At 42.8% G+C, this 23327-nt stretch overlaps 1 protein-coding gene across 1 annotated transcript in view; it reads left to right on the top strand.

Annotated features, from left to right (window-relative positions):
• LOC126361845 (uncharacterized) overlaps positions 1–10396 on the top strand; it is a 98434-nt gene extending 88038 nt beyond the window's left edge. Inside the window, exon 5 of the mRNA XM_050007825.1 lies at positions 9942–10396. Coding sequence (XP_049863782.1) covers positions 9942–9984 — 43 coding nt within the window. The 3' untranslated portion in view covers positions 9985–10396. The remainder of the gene's footprint in view (positions 1–9941) is intronic.
• The last annotated feature ends 12931 nt before the right edge of the window (positions 10397–23327 follow it).

Raw genomic sequence — 23327 nt, 5'->3', positions numbered from 1 at the left:
TTAAGTTGTTCCTGATTTTAATCTCTAGCTGCTTAGTTGCATTGACAGCCTTTTAATTTCTGCTATTAGACGTGTTACCGAAATTTAACGGACTCCAGTCAATTGCCACTTTTCTCACCCTACAGACATCTTGCCTAAATTATATTGCAATTGATTTTGATGTTGTAGAGATTTTAGTAAATGGTAGACGGCAACATCATATGCTAACAATCTAATAGGATTTTTCAGACTGTCTCCTAAATCGTTTACGTAGATTAGGAACAGCAGAGGACCTATAACACTTCCCTGGGAAACGACAGATATTATTTGTTTTAATCGATGGAATTCCGTCAGTTACTATGAACTGTGACGTTTCAGACAGGAAATCACGAAACCTGTCACACAACTGAGACGATACTCCATAGACATACAATTAGATTAGAAACGGCTTGTGAGAAATGGTGTCAAAAGCTTTTTGGAAATACTGAATCAATCTCACGTTCCCTGTCATAGTACTCGTTACTTCATCTAAATAAATGGTCATTTGTCTTTCACAAGAACGATATTTTCTGAATCTCTGTTGACTAGGCGTCAATAGATGGTTTTCTTCGAGGTCATTTATAATGTTCGAACAGACCGTACGTTCATAAATCCTACTGTCAATCGACGTCAGTGTTATGAGTCTGTAATTTGGCAGATTACTCCTATTTCCTTTTTCGTGTCTTGTTGTGACCTGTACAAATTTCCATTTCTTAGGAACGGATCTTTCGTCGAGAGAATGGTTGTATATGGTTGCTAAGTATGTAGCTACTACATCAGCATATCCTGAGAGGAAGTCGGTGTTATTCAGTATGGAGCGGAAGAACTGATTTTATTAAATAAATTAAGTTGCTTCGCTACACCATGGATATCTACTCTCAAGTTACTTATGTTTGCAGCTCTTCTCGATTCGACTCCTAGAATGTTTTCTTCGTGTTCTGTGGTGAAGTAATTTCAGAAAACCATGTGTTGTAATCGCATTACTGGCACTGACGTTGGTTGTGGCTTGGCTCTAGTATACTTAAAATACGATCAGAATGTCTTTGGATTTTCGGCCATATGTCGAGCGAGAGTTTCTTTGTGGAACCTATTAAAGGCACCTGGTATTGAACTCCGCGCAAAATTTCAAAATTCTGTATAACATCGTCACTCTTAGAGTATTTGCGTTCTTTTAAGTCTGGAATCCTTTCCTTCGTTGTTTCTGTAGCAGATTTCTGACCTACTACACAGTTACACGAAAAATCCTACAAATTTAAAGGCTGGCACTACAACTTAATACCTACGGAGTACAGGAACGAACAACTTAAACTGGAACTGTAGTGACCTGAATCTGATAAGACCGGGCTCAAGGCGACAGCACAAAAGAATCAGGCCGACCGGCGAAGGACCATCAACAGCGTGTTGCTGAGAGTTAACAATAAGGTGAAAACAAGAACAACAACAACGCAGATAGCACGACAGAATAGTCAAAGAGTAAACCACGAGAGTAAACTTGAGACGTGACGAACCCAGAAATCAAAACAACCATGTGTAGCGAAACTAATACAAGACCACAGTGAATTCACCACTGATGATAGAGGTGCTTCCTTTTGAAAGGGCCGCCACGAGCACTGACAGGCCAGCGCAGCGAGCCTCTTTGGCCTGCGCTGCAGCAGTGACGCCAGCGCTTACGGATGAAGCACTGCCGTCTAGCAGCCGCCAACGAGTTCCATGCCATCAGGCGGGCCTTCAGAGTCGCCAGCCCAGGATACTAGATTAACCCCCCCCCCCCCCCTCTTCGGCCCCGGAAACTGGGCATAGCTCCAGAAGCAAACTGGATGGCGTTTTGGGAGGTGAATTGGTCACACAGTTGGTGTCCCAGCACTTAAGCCCACCTATTGGTTGTTAGAGTAAGAATCCACGACAACAAATGACAAATCCTAGAAACAGGCCCTCGAAATTGAAATGAATGCAGTCCCAAGGGCGAAGAGGGTGGGCCAAGGGGCGAAAGATTGGGGTGGAGCGGCACGAGTGGAACAGCTGCCACCACGTCTTAATTTGAGCCTGGCCAGGAGGCATACTGCCTCACGAGTGCTTTCATGTGTGACATACTCCAATGTCCGTGATGGAGGAGCTGTAAAACCTGAGGCCACAGCGCAGTTGGTACGGATCTCTGGATCGGTGTTCTTTGAAAAATACTTGAACCACCCTCTGGGGAATACAGTTCGCTACACACTGTATGAAACAGGTGCAGCTCGTGGCTGTAGCGATCCGAGCAGCCGTAATGAGTAACACTTTCATAGCATGTCACTGTTCCACATCTACGTGAAAGCGTGACGTTTCCTGCTGATCAAAGCCTGGGTATAGCCCTTTGGTGAGGTAGAGCATCAGACTTTGCATATTCTGCTGTGGGTTTGTAATTAATAGTATAATTATAGGAACTGAGGAAAAGTGTCCAGCGCTGGACCCATTTTGCTATCCACTCTGGAAGTTGGGAGTGCAGTGCATATAATTCGACCAGTGGTTTGTGGGCCATAGTGAGTGTGACCTTGGTCACGAATAGATGAATGTGGAACTTCTTAATTGCATAGATAATCGCCAAAGCATCATTTTTTGTCGGTGAGTAAGTCCTTTGAATGACTGTCGGCATCTTTGACGCACAGGTGATTGGTTGCTCGGTACTGTCATCATTCCAATGTGCTGAAACTCCATCAATGCCTTAAGGAGAGACATCTGCTGCCAAAAAAAGTGGATGTGATGGGGAAAAGAGCATAAGGCAGGGTGCTGTGTATAACAGAACAACTGTGTGAAAGTGTGTTCACAGGCAGCCATGCACCTGTAATGAATGCCCTTTTTTCTGCAGCTGGTTTAGCAGACCCATAATATGAGCCGCTTGGAGAAGGAACTTAAAATAATAATTCACTTTTCCCGAAAAATTCTGTAGCTCCTCTAAGTTTTGGGGGTGTCTGACACAGTCAATAACAGCTACAGTGTTGTCAGTGAGCTGTATCCCTTCTTTGTCGAGCAATTATCCAAGGTGTTCCACTTGTTTCTGAAAAAACTGGCATTTTTGTAAGTGGGACTTGAACCCTGCGTCACACAACGCATCACGCAGGATGCCAAGGTTGCACAGATGGCCCTGACGTGTAATGTCCATGACAATTAGTCTAGGTAGTTAGTGCAAACAGAGATGGACATAGTTAACTGTTCCAGGTATCTCTGGTAGACTGCCAGAACAGAAGAGGTCCCAAAACTCAAACGCTTGTATAACAGAAGGGAGTGTTGATAATCACAATGCCTTAAGACTCCTCATCCAGCGGTATCTAAAAATATGCGTTGGCCAAGTTTATCCAGCTACGTGAGAATGTCCTTTGGACGCCGTATTGGGTATTTATTGTGCATGTAAATCTTCCTAGGGCTGTATACAGCCATTTGGCTTCCTGGCCACTACCAGGGGTGTGGCCCCAGCACTGGTTCTAAGAGATTCAATCACTACTGCTTCGTGAAGATGATCGAATTCCTGCTTAACGGCTGCCTGAAGGGATATGGGAATGTGTCATGCCCAGCAGAAAATGGGGCACTCTGTGTGGAAACACAGAGATATGGGGCTGAAAATCTGTGGATGTCCTAGGCCAGGCTCTAATACAGGTGCGAAAGCAGTACAAGGTCGTGAAGTTGCTGCAACAGATTTGTGTCAGAGCCGATCTGAACCGAATCAGTGATGGAGAACCCAAACAATGAGAGACATCCAGAGCAAAAATGTTTCCTGGTGAGTGACTAAGGGCAATGAACAACGTCATCAGCCGTCCTACATTTTCGTGTGTAGTGGTGACTGTGAATTGAACTCAAAGGAGAATCGAACTGTCACAATACCCTACCAACGACCGAGAGGACGCGGGCAACTCATGGGAACCCAGTCGAGATTAGACGCTCACCTGGAAACAGGCTTCTTGACTGGCAGTTGTAATGTCGATATGCAACTTGATCGCCGTGTGTTATCCAATTCGAACGCTCCAGTTCATACTTCCGGATCGGGAGCCAACTGAACCACTACGCCTCGAAGGAAATAATCTGCAATGAGGTTTTGCAAAGCGAGTTTGCACATGTGAAATCGCAACGGAGACTCAAGCGTTGCAAATCGATCGCCCACGAGTAATATAACTGACTTAAACTATTAATAAAACCGAGGCGCGACGCGACCACGTAGAATCATCGCGGGTAATAATTCGGAAGCAACAAACACGTCTTCTCGAACTGAGTGCGACGGAATTCGAGATTGGAACCAACTTCTTCAGGAAAGAAAACTACTCTGGGGAAGCCCAAGAAATATGCGCGACCGTTGGAGAGCATCATCAGAGGCCCGAAAATCTGCATAATGCGGCTTCAGCCGCTCAAAACACGTGTCCCAACCCTCTTTCGCGTTGTTAAATACCGGAAACGCGGGTGAGCGACTCTCCACCTGGGAATGACAACATCCTGGATGGGTTGGCTATCCTGAACCTGCAGTTGATCCTCCGCAAGTTGAATTTCCTGACAGACGAACTCAGTTTCCTGCTAGAACTGCTGTTATAATTCCTGCTGCAAGAACAGGTGTTGCTGTTGCTGCTCCACGAATTGCAAGAGCTTGGCTTCCACGGGATGCTGCCAATCTTTTTTCTCGTCGCCAGTTATAGTGCCCGGAATCTGGCGAGACCACAGACGACTCGAAAACTCGCGGAAACTGGACAAGAGCCGTCAGTATCGAATCACCGAGAGTTAACAGGAAGGCAACAACAAGAGGAAGGACGACGCAGTTTTTTAACAGGTCGAACGAGTATACCAAGTGAGAACCTGAGCCGGCCGGTGTGGCCGTGCGGTTCTAGGCGCTTCAGTCTGGAACCGAGTGACCGCTACGGTCGCAGGTTCGAATCCTGCCTCGGGCATGGTTGTGAGTGATGTCCTTAGGTTAGTTAGGTTTAAGTAGTTCTAAGTTCTAGGGGACTGATGACCACAGCAGTTGAGTCCCATAGTGCTCAGAGCCATTTGAACCATTTTGAACCATAGTGCTTATAGCCATTTGATTTTTTTGAGAACCTGAGACGTAATGAATCCGGAAATGAGACCAGCTGTGTATAGCGAGATCAGTACGACAGCGCAGTGAAATCACGACTGATGGCAGAGTTGCCGCGCTGCTAGCTGTAAAGAGCCGCCGCGAGCAGATAGGCTGACCAGAGGGGCGTGCCTCTGCGGCCAGCGCTGCAGTAGCGACGCCAGCGCCGATAGATGCAGCACCTCCAGCTAGCGGCCGCCACTGAATTCTACGTTCTAAGTGGAGAAAATTATCCGTAATTGTGGGGGCTTCTCCCTAATTAAAATCACGGATAATCTACTGCTATGAAACCTGGGCTTAGAAATTACATATTATGCACTGTTCTCTGGTCGTTTGGCACCTGTTTCATTACATCATCATCGTCCCCATTTATCGATATCACTCGTGATGGAAAACAAAACTTCTACCAAATATATTCGTTTAGTCATTTTTTGTTTACCAAGTAGTCCATCTCCATATGTTTCTTCTACTCTCGCGTAATTTAACTTCGATGATGACTTCCCAATCGTTCTTAGACTTTCACGGTTTCTGCTGTCTGTAACACTCTTGTCCATCTCCTGTTTCTCAATAGTGTCTGGTCATCGCCTATATTTCTTTATTCTCAGACATACAATTTAATTATTCACCAATAAGTCCTCGTTAGATTCTGCAACTGGTCATCCGCCACCAATAATTTGTTGGAGGTACGTGTTCATGATTTATGGTTGACTGTATCTTCATTAGTTTCTTCTTGTAAATTTTTGCCACATGATTCTGAAATTTCCTCTCGTCGTCCTGTAAAATGTGCAAAGCTGTTATCTGTCCTACAAAATGAAGAAGCGTCTGGACAAATTGCATTTCATGAAATTAACGAACAAGCAGTGAATAACTCACTATGCCAAGTAAACTTTAAATGCTGGTTTCTGCTAGACTGACAGTTCTCTTAAGGTGGCTATGACCAGAGAAGTTACATGGCCACAGCATGCTGTATCTTTTTCGTTTCTGCACGTCTGTCAGCACCTCGTCCGCCCAACGAATGTCTCTCATCTCGTCGCAATAGTAACAAAAGATTCTTATCATGTTTCTGCCCACACATAAAATAAAAACGTCCTCAGAGTTTTTCTCCATTGATGCTATCGAACTCTGGAACTCCGGCACAAGTTTTCACTATTCGCCGTTGACTTTATTTCAGTGCCTAATTTTGGCTTATGTCTTTGTTTCTCTTAAAATCTTGAACATGTTAAACGATTGAACTTTCATTCCTTTCGGAACTGATGTCCATTGTATACATCAGAATGGGATATAATCAAACGGTAACGAATAGCATACACAGTTACTTTTGTCGGTCGGCCATTGTGGCCGAGCAGTTCTAGGCGCTTCAGTCCGCAACCGCGCTGCTGCTATGGTCGCAGGTTCGAATCCTGCCTCGGGCATGGATGTGTGTCATGTCTTTAGTTAGGTATAAGTAGTTCTAAGTGTAGGGGACTGATGACTTAAGATGTTAAGTCGCATAGAGCTTAGAGCCATTTGAACTATTTGTTACTTTTGTTGTGGCATGCAAGTAAACAGCCTACGAATTTCATCTTGAGGAATCTCTTGCCTTAACTGATATACATACTGTCTCATTTCATGAACACTACTGGCTAGAGACTGATATGAAAATATACGTCTTCCCATCGCATCCTAGACATGCTGGGGCGAACCTCCAGGACAGTTAAGAGCCCTTACATTCTTCGAGGCGTTTACGGCGAGAGCTACAGCGTGCAGTCTTACATTGTCCTGCTGGAATATGCAACTTTTTACCCTGGTCGTGAGGGTATTATAACAGAGTTTATCATTCTTGTCGCATGCCGGCGAGTATTCAGCTCCCATTCACAACTGCCAAATAACTCCTGTTGCCGTATCCAGTTGCTCCCTGCGCCATGATTTGAGTAGTTGGACAGGTACGACTCTCGAGAATCACTGCATCGTACGGACGTTCACCGGATCGTCCACGGACACATTGGTGCTGATCTGATCGCCACAAACAGAAGCGATACTCGTCGATTAACACGACAGAAAACAACACCATGCTCCAATTGACTCGGCTGTACACCACGCAACCCTGTTCTGTCAGCAGTAAAGAACGCATGACATATCGAAATTTCAACCGAACTCAAAGTAATATGTTCCCTACGTTTCATGGTGACACTCTTCTACATGTACATCTGCTTCCATACTCCGCAAGCCACCTGACGGTGTGTGGCGGAGGGTACTTTGAGTACCTCTATCGGTTCTCCCTTCTATTCCAGTCTCGTATTGTTCGTGGAAAGAAAGATTGTCGGTGTGCCTCTGTGTGGGCTCTAATCTGTCTGTTTTTATCCTCATAGTCTCTTCGCAAGATATACGTAGGAGGGAGCAATATACTTCTTGACTCCTCGGTGAAGGTATGTTCTCGAAACTTGAACAAGAGCCCGTACCGAGCTACTGAGCGTCTCTCTAGCATAGTGTTCCACTGGAGTTTATCTATCATCTCCGTAACGCTTTCGCGATTACTAAATGATCCTGTAAAGAAGCGCGCTGCTCTCTGTTGGATCTTCTCTACCTCTTCTAGGAATCCTATCTGGTACGGATCGCAGACCGGTGAGCAGTATTCAAGCAGCAGGCGAACAAGTGTACTGTAACCTACTTCCTTTGTTTTCGGATTGCAATTCCTTAGGATTCTTCCAATGAATCTCAGTCTGGCATCTGCTTTACCGACGATTAATTTTCTATGGTCATTCCATTTTAAATCACACCTAATGCCTACTCCCAGATAATTTGTGGAATTAACATCTCCCATTTCCTGACCTGCTATATTGTAGCTAAATGATAAAGGATCTTTCTTTCTATGTATTCGCAGCATATTACACTTGTCTACATTGAGATTTAATTGTCATTCCCTGCACCATGCGTCAATTCGCTGATGATCCTCCTGTATTTCAGTACAATTTTCCATTCTTACAACCTCTCGATATACTATAGCATCATCCGCAAAAAGCTTCAGTGAACTTCCGATGTTATCCACAAAGTCATTTATGTATATTGTGAATAACAACGGTTCTACGACACTCCCCTGCAGCACACCTGAAATTACTCTTACTTCGAAAGAACTCTCTCCATCGAGAATGACATGCTGCGTTCTGTTATCTAGGAACTCTTCAATCCAATCACAGAATTGGTCTGATTGTCCATATGCTCTTACTTCGTTCATTAAACGACTGTGGGGAACTGTATCGAATGCCTTGCGGAAGTCAAGAAACATGGTATCTACCTGGCACCGGTGTCTATGGCCATCTGAGTCTCGTGGACGAATGGCGCGAGCTGGATTTCACACGATCGTCTTTTTCGCAACCCATGTTGATTCCTATAGAGTAGATTTCTAGTCTCCAGAAAAGTCATTATACTCGAACATAATACGTGTTCCAAAATGCTACAACTGATCGATGTTACAGATATAGGTCTATAGTTCTGCACATCTATTCGACGTCCCTTCTAGAAAACGGGATGACCTGTGCCCTTTTCCATTCCTTTGGAACGCTACGCTCTTCTAGAGACCTACGGTACACCGCTGCAAGAAGGGGGCAAGTTCCTTTGCATACTCTGTGTAAAATCGAATTGGTATCCCACCAGGCCCAGAGGCCTTTCCTCTTTTGAGCGATTTTAATTGTTTTTCTATCCCTCTGTCATCTATTTCGATATCTACCATTCTTTCATCTGTACGACAATCTAGAGAAGGAATTATACTGGAGTCTTCGTCTGTGAAACAGCTTTGGAAAAAGACATTTAGTATTTCGGCCTTTAGTCTGTCATCCTCTGTTTCAGTACCATCTTGGTCACAGAGTGTCTGGACATTTTGTTTTGATCCACGTACCGCTTTGACATAAGACCAAAATTTCTTAGGATTTTCTGCCAAGTCAGTACATAGAACTTTACTTTCGAATTCATCGAACGCCTCTCGCATAACCGTCGTCACACTACATTTCGCTTCGCGTAATTTTTGTTTGTCTGTAAAGGCTTTGGCTATGTTTATGTTTGCTGTGAAGTTCCCTTTGCTTCCGTAGCAGTTTTCTAACTCGTTTGTTGTACCACGGTGGCTCTTTTCCATCTCTTACGATCTTGCTTGGCACACACTCATATAATGCATATTTCTGTAACCTCTAGCCGGATTTCAGTTGTGGTCGCCCGTCTGTTCGTCAATGTCTGTCGTACTATGCTACCATTTGTCGAGGGGTAAAACTTCTTTGTCACACTGCTGTCCTGAGACCAAAAAAAGTGGCTCTGAGCACTATGGGACTTAACTTCTGAGGTCACCAGTCGCCTAGAACTTAGAACTACTTAAACCTAACTAACCTAAGGACATCACACACATCCATGCCCGAGGCAGGATTCGAACCTGCGACCGTAGCGGTCGCCAGGTTCCAGAATGTAGCGCCTTGAACCGCTCGGCCGCCCCGGCCGGCTGACTTGAGACGAGCTGATTACCACTCTTTCTGCAGTAATTCCACTCACTGATCGATTTGTCGGTATGGTGCTCCAATGCTACGACATTAAAATTCGAAACACGCCAATAAGCTGCACTCGCCTATCCTGTTGTCCTGCTTATTTGCGACATCCTCCTGAAAAGTTCCAATAATATTAAACACCCAACAGCCACTATGTACTGACACCACTTAGCAGTTGTACCAGTGGCTTTGTCCTGTACTGAAAATAATGAAAATGAGCTCTCATAGGAACGAAATTTTAATTAATATCCCATACCCATACAAACACTAGCGATATTGCGGAATGTTAAGAATGGTTAGGTGCAAGGATGTGTCGCAAGCGGAATAAATAAACACAGACGAACCTGTTGCAGTGGAAACGCGGCAGACGACTCGTACGCGAACTACTCCGAGTGAGAAGCCTGCGGCAGAGCGCCGGCCCTCGCCCCGCCCACGCGCCCAGCGGCGGCGGCCCCTGCAGTGCGGCGCCACGGCCGTCTCTGCACGGAGCGGCCCAGCTCGGCGCCACTTCTCCGCCAGCCTACGTACCAGCTGTGCTGCGCCGCCTCGGCGCCTCGCTCTTCAGGCACAGCGGAGAGACATTTGAGGCGTTCGTGAGCTTTCCACACGTCGTGTGAACGACAGCGCGGGGAAAAACTGTTGTCTTATTGAATATTTATCACTAGTGTACGCTTACTCTTCCTAGTTGATATGTTTGTATATAATAAACATTTCCTAGAAAAACCTACGAAATCTGTTCAGTTTTGTACTTTACCTAATGTACGAAATACGTGCTTATAGAATAATAAAACACGCATGGTACCTCATAGGAACTTAAGGTAGACAGAACTCGGTAAGAAACCTCCAGTGTCGAAGTGAAAGTTACGATAGCTGTACGATGTTGTGTATGAGGCGGAACTATGGGCCTCATGGAAAGAGGGTGACCAGGCTGAGTCACGCAATTTGACTCTTACAAGGAGACGGCACGACCGTGGGGTCGGGGATTTGTCCGCAATTTTGTGTGGTGACTCACGTGGTTAAAATATTAGGACGCACTACTCTGAAAATCCCGAGAAAAATCGATCCAAAGTTTCTTAAGCGCCGTATATGTATAAAATGTTAGTTTATTGCTGAGCCGTCGTTTAGCCTACATAGTTAGCGTTCGGACCTTTATTACAGAGGTCTCGGGTTCGATTCCTCCTTCTGCACATTTTTTTTCCTGTTACTTGCAAAATTGCAGCGAATTGTTACAGGATAATCGTGAAATTAATTCCCGGGATGATTGTATAAAAATTCGTTCTATAATTCACCATCAATTATCGTCACCAATATTCCGTGACATGATTCAGTATTCCTGGTTTGCCTCAAAATTATGAGAAACTCAATAAATTGTTAAAATGTTAATCGCGCATGTTTTTGTACAGATTTATTGCAAACGCCCTGTGATTGTAAAAAATTCGCTTTCATGTGTTGCGCAAGATGTCGCAAAAACTATTGCTTTGTTTTGTTTTTACGATAATTACCACTGCGGTTCTTGTTTATAATTACTATATGTATAAAAATCGAATGTTTCCCAATCGACTTTGCTATTCTGATGAAAAACGCAATCTTTCTCCTCATATACTTTACAATGAAAAATGGGAAACCCACCGCCATGAATTGTGTTGTTGGACAAAAAGAAGAAAATTTTTATTCAATAATGTAACCAATTTGTTAAAGATAATGTAGGTTTCGGAAACTTTCTGAATAATTGGTGGAATAACAAAAGAAAATGAAACAGAAGGAAAAAAAAGTGCCGGAGAAGGAATCGAACCCGAGACCTCTGGCGTAAGAGTCCGAGCCCTAAACATCTAGGCCAGACGGTGCCTCGCCAATATACTAACATTTTATTCTCATACGGCAGCTAAGAAATTTTGGATCGATTTTTCCCGGGATTTTCCGGGTAGTGCGTCCTCATATTTTAACCACGTGAGGTATTAGGGGTCCTCCTTCACCACACAAAACTTCTGACAAATCCCCGATCCAACCGTCGTGCCGGCTCCTTGTTAGTCTGATCACGAGGTGTGGCCATTGCACGCTTATATACAATTAACTACCTAGCTTTAATTCAGCATCAGCGGTGAAGGTCGATCTTGACTTCGTACAATAATATTTACAAGTGCAGTTATAGACTGAATTGCGAATACTTCTTTACAATTCTGATTACTTCACACATTTAGATCAATTGTCTATGCATAAACTGTATGTGGCGCCTGGCTAGGTCGTAGCTACTGACTTAACTGAAGGCTATGCTAACTAGCGTCTCTGCAAATGAGATCTGTCAAGCTATAACAAGTGAACCATTCCTATTAAAGTCGGCTGTAGAGCTGGCAAATGCGCTAGCTTGTCTCGTAAGGCCAGCCCAGTGGCGCCGCTCGGTCTGCTAGCGTCGACAGTGGCGACTCACGGGTCCGAAGTGTACTAACGGACCGCAGCCGATTTGAAGCCTACAACCTGGCCAGTGTGATGCCTTGTGGTGACACCACAAAAATTACTGAGCTATTACTACTCCTTACTTTAAAATGAGTGACCAAATGATACGGAAAGGTATAATATGTAATGTCGAGAGACATTACATTATTCGTTCGGGTTATCTGACTACATACAACAATAAGGCATGTTAGTTTCGTTCTAAGCCATAAATGAATTAAATCTTTGAAAAGAAACCATGACGACGAAGTTCCGAAATACGCCAAAATCAAATGAGCGACTAACGTCTCAGGTAGTTGCAGTGCCAAGTAAACACACAGATATATTATACATTGTAATAATTCTGCTGATTCTCTTTTTGCAAGACAAATAGAAATATTTTTCTGTTTATCTCCGATTTTTTTCTAAACAAGAACGCGCTATTTAAGTCGTAATTAGCTCACTATATATAGCTCATTTAACATAATTAGCGTACAAATACCTTTAAAAATGTTAAGTCTTACAAACATGTCAGAAATTAGCAGAATAGGGAGTGCAAAATGGCCATGTTAAAACATATAATTTTTCATAATGCAGCGAGCGAAGGAAGGAGGGCGACAAAGATGCAAAGTATGCATACACAGTTCCTCTCTTTCACTACGTTACTGACAGCAGATCGCGAAATTCTACTAACGAGATATTACGTTGCCTAATTGGGGCAGATATTAATCATAATCATACATAATCATACATAACTGAAGAGTGGACACTTTTGGTAATATGTTATGATTAGCAAATTTCAGTTCTAATGCAGCACAGCTGGATTTGAATGGACAGAACGAGGTTAAATTCCTATTTCATGCTATTTAGTGAACAATATAACATCACATTATATAAATTGTTATTGTAGAAATACAATACAGTGCAATCGCTGAAAACAGAAATTCCTGTAGGGTTTGATACTGATTGTCACTGACATTCGTTTCCAGTCCCACTCAATTATGATCATTTTCATTAGGCATTATCACATGGTTCTTTATAGGCATATTGAACTGTCTTCACTCACAACCAACATCTCGAATAACTTCATTAACGGTATCGTAGAGGGCATGACGAAACACGATAGCTCTTTCTCCCTTACTGTAATGTTGTAGTATGCCTTGCTTTCCCCGGTGTATCTGGTGCTAAAAATGCATTCAAAACGTTAGGAAATTAGGCTATCAGACTTCACATAATTAAATGCAGTCTCGTACTCAGGCCGTGAAAATTATCATATAATTAGATTTCGTCATTTTTTCCGCATGCATACTCACCACAACACACAAAAAGACGAAGGGTAAATACCTAGTGACAGTCGTCACCCCTATACACTGTAAACAAGCATATTCACTACACAATGAAAGGTGGAAACAAAGTGTTGAAATAAATGTGGTAGAAAAAACGCCGAAAATTGGCCATCTGTAATACACAGACCGAGTAAATACATCTCCTGGACGATACACATGAATTAACAACACCGGAAATTGTAAGTAATTCCAAACGATAGTTTAACATCACGAGAATTGTGCTGGAAAAGTTGTTTCTAACTTGAAAAACAAAAGGAAACGTATTATAGTAACATACTTGTCACTACAATATAACGCATTTATTGTATACAGTAAAAAACAGGTTTTGCAGAACACTGTAGATGCTTCACAAATAAACTTAGCGAAATGTATATGGCAAAAACAAACTGCATCTTATTTAGTAGCAGAGACGGAATAGACATCTATGACCTACATCGTTATTGAATAAGCACACCATATGAGTGCAGTGCTGTACATAACATAATTTTAATTGCAAACAGAGCTGAAGGCTCTTTAATTAATTTGGCAGTTGTAAAGCTTAAGGCTGTTTAATTAATTTTTTAATGTCACATAATGTGATCTAAAGTTCGCCTTCTAATTATAGATCGAAGTTCAATTCTGTTTACTGAAAGAGAACAAGTATGCAGGATAACAGTTTTTTATTGTACCATAGAAACTCATTGAACCTGAACAAAAGCAGCAAGCCATAATAGTCAGTGATGTAAGAGAGAGAACGAGAAAGAATGTGATCCTTAAGCCATTGTAATGTGTTTCACGTTTCGTAATGAACCACTGAGTGGACACCAAATGTAGGACTGAATCCCTACATCGATAAATAATATAGTTTCCTAGATGACAGCTGCTCAAGGAAGAGATATCTCTGCCACACCAAGTACGCAATTGTTACATATTTCAAATTATTTTTAAATCGTACTACTACGTGATGTACTACAATACTTCCACATCGACGAATCTTATGGTATTGATTCCACACCAGCGACTTGCACATATACACCACTTCACTGCTAAGACTTACTTCAGTTGTGGAGGCTCATATGACTGCCTGGAACCAGTTGTACACCATCTACGGCTTTCCAGAGGGACCAGGGTGCTTTTTTTAAGAGGGGAGGGGGTAGTATTTAGACCAGTGAAATTAATAAAGATTTGAAGAATCTTTCTATACCCCATATTAAGTTCAAATATTGGCAGGGAGCTGGAATCAAATCTGCACCTATGACTTGTGACCAGCTATCAGTATCACTACATGCTGGACGACAATCAAACTATAGTAAATTAAACTTACTATTCATTGATTTGGAGATGGCTGCTGCCTTGCATGGTAGAATGCTCCTGTCAGCGCGGAAAAAATGGTTGATTCATTGTATCAGACAGCTTAGGTGTCGTCATGCCTTATACTGGCACGAGAGATGGGAGCAGGCTGACAAGTGCGATGTCGGTACATTTGACTGTGTATACGTTCCTGTCGCCCAGTGAATGGATGCTCCTTCTCCAAAGTCGTGCAACTATAGCACCTTCATCTTATTGGGGGGGGAGGGGGGGAGAGGGAGCAGTGGTCCCTCCATTCAGTGTGGCTACCATCATCAGATTCACGTACCACAGGGGGTAACATGTTGATGACAGTTGCCTAAAGTGGACTGTAACACAGGGTAGATGGGACATAGTGTGGTGAGCACACACCATTTCAGTGATGAAGGGCAGCCGGTGGGAGGCCATGCTGGTCAGAGCTGTCTTCTCTCCATAAAGTCCAGGAACCACAAGCTGACACTTTCTTCTACGCTCACTGCGTGTCACAGGGCACTTGAACTGGGCTGTGCACAGGACACTATTAATGCAGACTGGTCACATGGACTGGTGATTTCCATTCCTGCTGTTACACATCAGTGAAAGGTTAGGAGAACATTGAGAACCACATGAGGTAATGCAACGTGATTATAAATATGGTACCGTTCAGACCAATGTGGAGGTTGAACTCCAGTTCCTCATATGCCTATATTTATCTTTCGCCAGTTAACGAGACAGGGAAACCATTGTCTGATCATGTGCATACTTTGGTTCAATCACACTACTCTTCAGGCATTCTATTAATGCACCAACCTATCGCTTTTGTATTGTATAAAATTGGAGTGAGGAATCCTCCACAGATGTGAGGGCGCCTGTATGGCCCTCATTACGCCTGACCTCAAACATAATCAGTTGATATGGAATATAAGATATGCATGCTTAGAACTCAGCTCTGATCAATCTCTGTGAGCTGTGAGCATTTGTCGAGTAGTCACTGATGAGTGTAACATCCCAACACTTTCAGTGTATCGTAGAATCCCTACCACGATGCTTTGCTGCCATATCATGAAGAAAGTATTTCACTACTCACTTCTCTAGAAATTGTCTGATTATTTAAAATCAAGGACTGAAATTTCCTGATAGCTACACAGCAAGTAATGATGTTCATTGCTAACCTACAAGAGAAATACTAGTGTGTTTTAAACAGGCCTCATTGCTACACAGATCGGTAACTACTTTCTGTGAGAAATACCAACATATTCAAGCAACTATTAAGCTACCAACAGAGGGTAAACAGAAAGGATTTAATATACATAACAAAGGAACCAGAAAGTCAATAAAAACAGCTGTGTTCCTACTGATTTCCATTTAGGTATAGTAAGCACAAGAAAATGACCAAAATATTCAAATAATTATTAAGTTACTGACAGGAGGAAAACAGAAAGTATTGACTACATGTAACTGAGGAAGCAACAATTCCATTAAAAACAGCTACTTTCTACCTAACGTTTAGCTGGAGGAAGCACAAGTAACTATTAAACTAGCAATAGAAAGTAAACAGCGAATAATTTATATACATACCTGAGGAAGCAGCAACTCCATTAAAAACAGTCGCTTTCATAATAATTTACCTTTAGCTGGAGTAGGCACACATGTTATTAATAGCACGTCTACAGCCGTTCCAGCACACAGTTGGAGAAGCCGCCACTAGTCGGTACTGCAGTCACCGGAAAATCCAGGAAATTTAAAAATCCAAGACGGCAATAGTGGGAAATTTAAAAAATTCAAGACCGCAGTGGCAGAAAATTTAAAAAATGCGAAATGTCACTGACAGGAGATTTTTTAAAAAATCTGTCTCATCAATTTAAAATGAAAAAGAGAATTAGAAAGCAGTATTTTTGCTGAAGAGACCATTAACACAGCAGCCAATGTGTGTGCACCCACAATCTTTAAAAATATTCGATTATTTATGAGAGATATTTACAATAATATAGCTCTTAAAAATTATGAAAGCTTCACCAGAATAACTTTAATTGGCATCATCTTCAAAAATGTATACAAATGATCTGAATTTTTTATCAAAATGACCTAATCACTGTCTCTCTCTCTCTCTTTCTCTCTCTCTCTCTCTCTCTCTCTCACACACACACACACACACACACACATATCTCTGCTTTATTCTTCATTAACATTTATGTCAAATACTAGTGCCTAATCAGTATATTTCACCTCTCTCTCTCTCTCTCTCTCTCTCTCTCTCTCTCTCTCTCTCTCTCTCTCTTTCTCTCGCTCTCTCTGTTTGTGTTAGACCACATACTCAATGTACTGACTCAGTAAATTTCACACACACACACACACACACACACACACACACACACACTTTGTATTATATTACAGAAGGGGAATGGAAAAAGTAAAATACAAACACTGTAGATATAAATTTTACTATAAAAAAGTTTATATTCGAAAGAGAAGTTAGATGTGGCCTGATTAATTGCACAGTTAAAGCCAGTCTCGATCAACTAAGACCTGTACAGCCTATTACAAACTGTGTAACTATGACGAACGAAATTCTGAGTTTAAACTGCACAATGTCTTTACGTTTTTGCACATACAGTAAAATCATTTATTTATCACATACAGCTTTTATATTCTCAGATGTTAGTGACTCCATGCTAATAAATTTCTTTAATTGTATTAATATGTAACTGTATTCAAGACACAGATAGTATGAATAAAAAAAGCCTTCAGTCACAATTTTTCCATGTTTCGTTAAATTACATGATGCATTTCAGACCTTGTAGGTCCACCATCAGGTACTAATCATCTTAATACATAATGTACTATTGCTCCTCAGTCAGGTGAAATGTATGTTTCTGTTCAAAAATGGCTTTGAGCACTAAGCGACTTAACTTCTGAGGTCATCAATAGCCTAGAACTTAGAACTAATTAAACCTGACTAACCTAAGGACATCACACACATCCATGCCCGAGGTAGGATTCGAACCAGTGACCGTAGCGGTCGCCCGGCTCCGGACTGTAGCGCCTAGAACCGCACGGCCACTCCGGCCGGCTATGTACCTGTTAAGAGAGGGTAAAATATTAAGTTTTGTATTTCGTGAATCAGTTGAGAAATAATAATGAGAAGCAGTGGAAAAATAAAGGAAACATTCTTTAATCTTTTAATGTCAGCAAATGTTTTATCCTTTCTCTTATCACACATCACGCCACTCAACGCACACATACATTTACAAATTTCTAAAACACTTCACAGATGTATTTTAGCATGATGAGGATGAAATTTCTCACATAGTGTCAGAAATCTGAATATCAACTAAACTGACATATACAAGGAATAAATTTGAAATAAGTCTTTAAAATTACTAAAATAACTATGGCTAGAGAAATGTGTCTGTTGATTCGACACAGAGTCACAGGCTTTTTGATTTTATGGGGATATATTTCCACCTGTTCTACTGAACAAATTCTCTTAGCAAACGACATTAATAACATCATTCAGAATCATAAAGAAATACCTGAAGCTGCTTATGAAGAGAGAATGTAAACAACATAAACAAGAAACTTAATATTAATGATGCCATGACTGTGAAGTATTATAAAAGCAGTCCTGTAATAGTTATGAACAAAAATGACTATACCCATAAAAACTGACTTTCTTTCCTGAAAACAACATAATTGAGCTTAAACAAGATCCAACAGTAAAATTCCAGAGCAAAATCAGAAAAATGATTAACAAATGCAGTTTCCTATTCACAGAACAACAAGCAAGAACATGAATAGTAACGAACCCATTACTCAGAGGCTGATAGCTCAACCTAAAACCATAACTCTTATGCCCCAGTGAGGCCCATTGTTAATTCTAAAAATACACCTTCCTTTAACCTCTCAATTACTGAAGAAGTGCTATACTTTTGATAATTCATACTCAGTGAAGAATACAAATGACTAAGCAACTAAAATCAAATATATACATAAATTCCTGCTGGTAATAGGTGGGTTGGTTTTGATGTGGCGAACCTATTTTCAAATGTAACAACTAACAAAATAATGGGCTTAATTTCTAAAAACTTAGTAAAATATGAAAAGTAGCTACTTTCATGTATATCAGAAGTCACTGACATTTTACAACTGACATTCTCACATAATTACTTTACCCATGATGAAAAAGAACATCAACAGAAAGAGGGTGTTACCATGGGCAGTAGTACTATGTATCAAGTTTTCTGGCAGATATATTTCTCAATCATCTCAAAAATCTGTTGGAATAAAAACCGAATATGTAAGATCATTTATTTTGAACCATAACTTGTGTACTGACATGTTGTTGGTGGATCTCATATGGTGCAGTGACACTGTTCCTGAAGTTTGGTTCTGGATCGATTTTTGGGGATTTGATGGCACCTTTCCCCATGTGCAGTTGCTAGCCTCCCATCGGCCACCTCCCCAGGTGGCAGATTGGGGAACGTTCACCAGATATGTTGGACACTGGGAAAATAAAATACCCGGGGCAGACAAAAACTAGCAAAACAACAACTCCTGCCTTGCAGGTGGGAGTTGGGTCTCCAAAGGCTAAGGGAAGAAAACTCTGATTAAACATCATCTGTCCGCTGGTAAGGGTTAGATGCAGGATTGACGGCCCGCTCTGTAAAAAACAGTTGTTGCGAAAAGTAAAGCTGCAAGGCTGAAGGAAGATGGACCTGGCGTGGAAAAGGACAATGAGGATGGAATACAAGTAACTGAAGGAGGGAAAATAAGGAAGCAGAGAAATATAAGGCGTAGATCAAATCTATATATTGGTTCTTGGATTGTGAGATCCCTATATCGCCCAAGCGCACTGAAAGTAATGCTGGATCAAATAATGAATCTGAAGGAAAGTATAATAGCACTACAAGAAATTAGATGGACGGGGAGTGAAGTTTTGGAAAAGAAAGAAGCGAAAATACACTCCTGGAAATTGAAATAAGAACACCGTGAATTCATTGTCCCAGGAAGGGGAAACTTTATTGACACATTCCAGGGGTCAGATACATCACATGATCACAGACACATAGACACAGGCAACAGAGCATGCACAATGTCGGCACTAGTACAGTGTATATCCACCTTTCGCAGCAATGCAGGCTGCTATTCTCCCATGGAGTCGATCGTAGAGATGCTGGATGTAGTCCTGTGGAACGGTTTGCCATGCCATTTCCAACTGGCGCCTCAGTTGGACCAGCGTTCGTGCTGGACGTGCAGACCGCGTGAGACGTCGCTTCATCCAGTCCCAAATATGCTCAATGGGGGACAGATCCGGAGATCTTGCTGGCCCGGGTAGTTGACTTACACCTTCTAGAGCACGTTGGATGGCACGGGATACATGCTGACGTGCATTGTCCTGTTGGAACAGCAAGTTCCCTTGCTGGTCTAGGAATGGTAGAACGATGGGTTCGATGACGGTTTGGATGTACTGTGCACTATTCAGTGTCCCCTCGACGATCGCCAGAGGTGTACGGCCAGTGTAGGAGATCGCTCCCCACACCATGATGCCGGGTGTTGGCCCTGTGTGCCTCGGTCGTATGCAGTCCTGATTGTGGCGCTCACCTGCACGGCGCCAAACACGCATACGTCCATTATTGGCACCAAGGCAGAGGCGACTCTCATCGCTGAAGACGACACGTCTCCATTCGTCCCTCCATTCACGCCTGTCGCGACACCACTGGAGGCGGGCTGCACGATGTTGGGGCGTGAGCGGAAGACGGCCTAACGGTGTGCGGGACCGTAGCCCAGCTTCATGGAGACGGTTGCGAATGGTCCTCGCCGATACCCCAGGAGCAATAGTGTCCCTAATTTGCTGGGAAGTGGCGGTGCGGTCCCCTACGGCACTACATAGGATCCTACGGTCTTGGCGTGCATCCGTGCGTCGCTGCGGTCCGGTCCCAGGTCGACGGGCACGTGCACCTTCCGCCGACCACTGGCGACAACATCGATGTACTGTGGAGACCTCACGCCCCACGTGTTGAGCAATTCGGCGGTACGTCCACCCGGCCTCCCGCATGCCCACTATACGCCCTCGCTCAAAGTCCGTCAACTGCACATACGGTTCACGTCCACGCTGTCGCGGCATGCTACCAGTGTTAAAGACTGCGATGGAGCTCCGTATGCCACGGCAAACTGGCTGACACGGACGGCGGCGGTGCACAAATGCTGCGCAGCTAGCGCCATTCGACGGCCAACACCGCGGTTTCATGGTGTGTCCGCTGTGCCGTGCGTGTGATCATTGCTTGTACAGCCCTCTCGCAGTGTCCGGAGCAAGTATGGTGGGTCTGACACACCGGTGTCAATGTGTTCTTTTTTCCATTTCCAGGAGTGTATTATGTATCTGCAGCAAAAGAAATAATGAGCTGGGGACAGGATTTGTTGTACACCATCAATTAAAGTATTTGGTAATAGGGTTTACACCAATTAGTCCAAGATTATCAACACTCAGGACAACGGGAAAATTCTTTGACTATTCCATAACTAATGCTCAAGCACCAACAGAAGAATCCGAAGAAGAAGTATTCTATGAATCTTTGGAAATAGCATATGATGAGTGCCCAGGGCATGATATTAAAATAATAGCTGAGACCTAAATGCTCAGTTGGGGAAAGAACAGATTCATAGACCGATAATTGGGCCCCACAGCAAACATGCAACAAGTAATGAGAATGGAACAAGGCTTATACTGTTCGCAACATCTAGAAATATGGTATCAACACTGTTCCCACAAAAAGAAATACATAAGGGAACATGGACCTCGCCGGATGAAAACACAGTAAACCAGATCGACCATGCGTTGACAGATGTGGGCACAAATCGAACCTATTGAACGTGAGGAGTCTCAGAGTTCCAAACATAGATACTGATCATTTTCTGGCAAGGGCACAGGCGAGGAGGAGGATATCTAATGCAGTGAAAGGAGTCTGACCCAGGGCACAGAAATATAGTATACCAGCTTTAGAACCAGTGTAAGTTAGAGAACAGTATCAGGAGAAGATAACTCGGATTCTGGAAAATTTTCGAGAATATAACAACATCGAAGATCAGTGGGAAGCGATAAAAAAGACGGTGGAGACATCGGCAAGAGAGATACTTGGAATTGGGACAAGACAAGTAAGACCATCATTGTTTGATACTGAATGCGAAATAGCAACTGAAGAAAAGAACGAAGCATATAGAAGGACACTGAGATCACACTGTACAAGGAGGATAGTAGAAGATTACAAAGAAAAACGGAGGATTGGAAAGAGGACTCATCAAAGAAAAAGGAGAGAATGGATGAAAGCAAGTGTCAAAGAAATGGGGCTCATGAGAAGCAAAAATGAAATAAGAAAATTCTGTAGAGAGGTGAATGCGGCATGGAAGCCTTTTGGTAGTAAAACAAGCTTAACAGAAGATGAGACAGGGAATACAATAAGTGAAGAGAAGAGAATATGCGAAAGATGGCGCAGGTATTTTGATAATCTCCTCAACCCTAGAATAACTATACCAGGGAATCCAACTGAAACGAATGGGAAGAGAACCCAGACAACAACACTGCCCCCCCCCCCCCCAAATATAGAACTGAAAACTGCCACGAAGAAATTGAAAACCAACAAGGCGGCAGGGACAGATGGTATTCCATCAGAACTGTTTAAGCAAGGAGACAAAGAGCTGGAGCGAAACCTTCTGAAAACGGTCACCAGAATATGGGAAGAGGAGAAAATGCCCCAACAATGGAATGAGGGTATTATATGTCCCATTTATAAGAAAGGAGATCAGGTGGACTGTGTCAATTACAGAGGGATCACACTACTTGATCTGGGATATAATATATTCTCTAATATACGAGGGTCGGTCAAAAAGTAATGCCTCCCATTTTTTTCTACTTAAAAAAATTAAGTTAAGTGAAAAATTTGAATTTGGCGCCATTCCTCAAACCTTCTTCTGCAATCCACTGCAGTAGTAACTTTCTGTGTCAACAGGTGGCAGCACAGCAGAAGTTTGTAAGATGGCCGACATCGATGTTCGTTTGAGACAGCGTTGTGTGATTGAATTCTTGAATGCAGAAGGTGAAACGCCCATACGCATTCATGAAAGACTAAAGAAGGTGTATGGTGTTGTGACAGTGGATGTCAGCACTGTTAGACGATGGGTTCGTCGTTGTAAGGAAGCTGAAGGGCAAACACCGTTGACTGACGAAAAGCGGAGCGGCAGGCCGGTGAGTGCAGTGACTCCACACAACATTCAGCAAGTTGATGACATCATTCGTGGTGACCGTCGGGTGACTGCAGATGAAGTGTGTCGCATTATTTCTCTTAGTAAAGGCAGTGTGATCACGATTATTAAACAATTGGGGTACTCAAAAGTTTGTGCACGGTGGGTTCCAAGAATGTTAACCGATCAGAATAAAGAGGCAAGGAAAACAATAGCCTCCCAACACTTGCAGCGCTTCCGTTTGGAGGGAGATGAGTTCCTGAAAAAAATTGTGACCGGGGACGAAACATGGGTGCATTTTTTTGAACCCGAATCAAAGAGGCAGTCAATGGAGTGGCACCATCAGACTTCCATCTGTTCGGGCCACTAAAAGAAGCTCATCGTGGGATTCATTTTGAAGATGAGGAGGCCGTCAAAACATCCGTG

The sequence above is a fragment of the Schistocerca gregaria genome, chromosome 1, assembly GCF_023897955.1.
Source record: "Schistocerca gregaria isolate iqSchGreg1 chromosome 1, iqSchGreg1.2, whole genome shotgun sequence".
Classification (NCBI taxonomy): Eukaryota; Metazoa; Arthropoda; class Insecta; order Orthoptera; family Acrididae; genus Schistocerca; species Schistocerca gregaria.
This window is presented reverse-complemented; position numbering and strand designations above follow the sequence as displayed.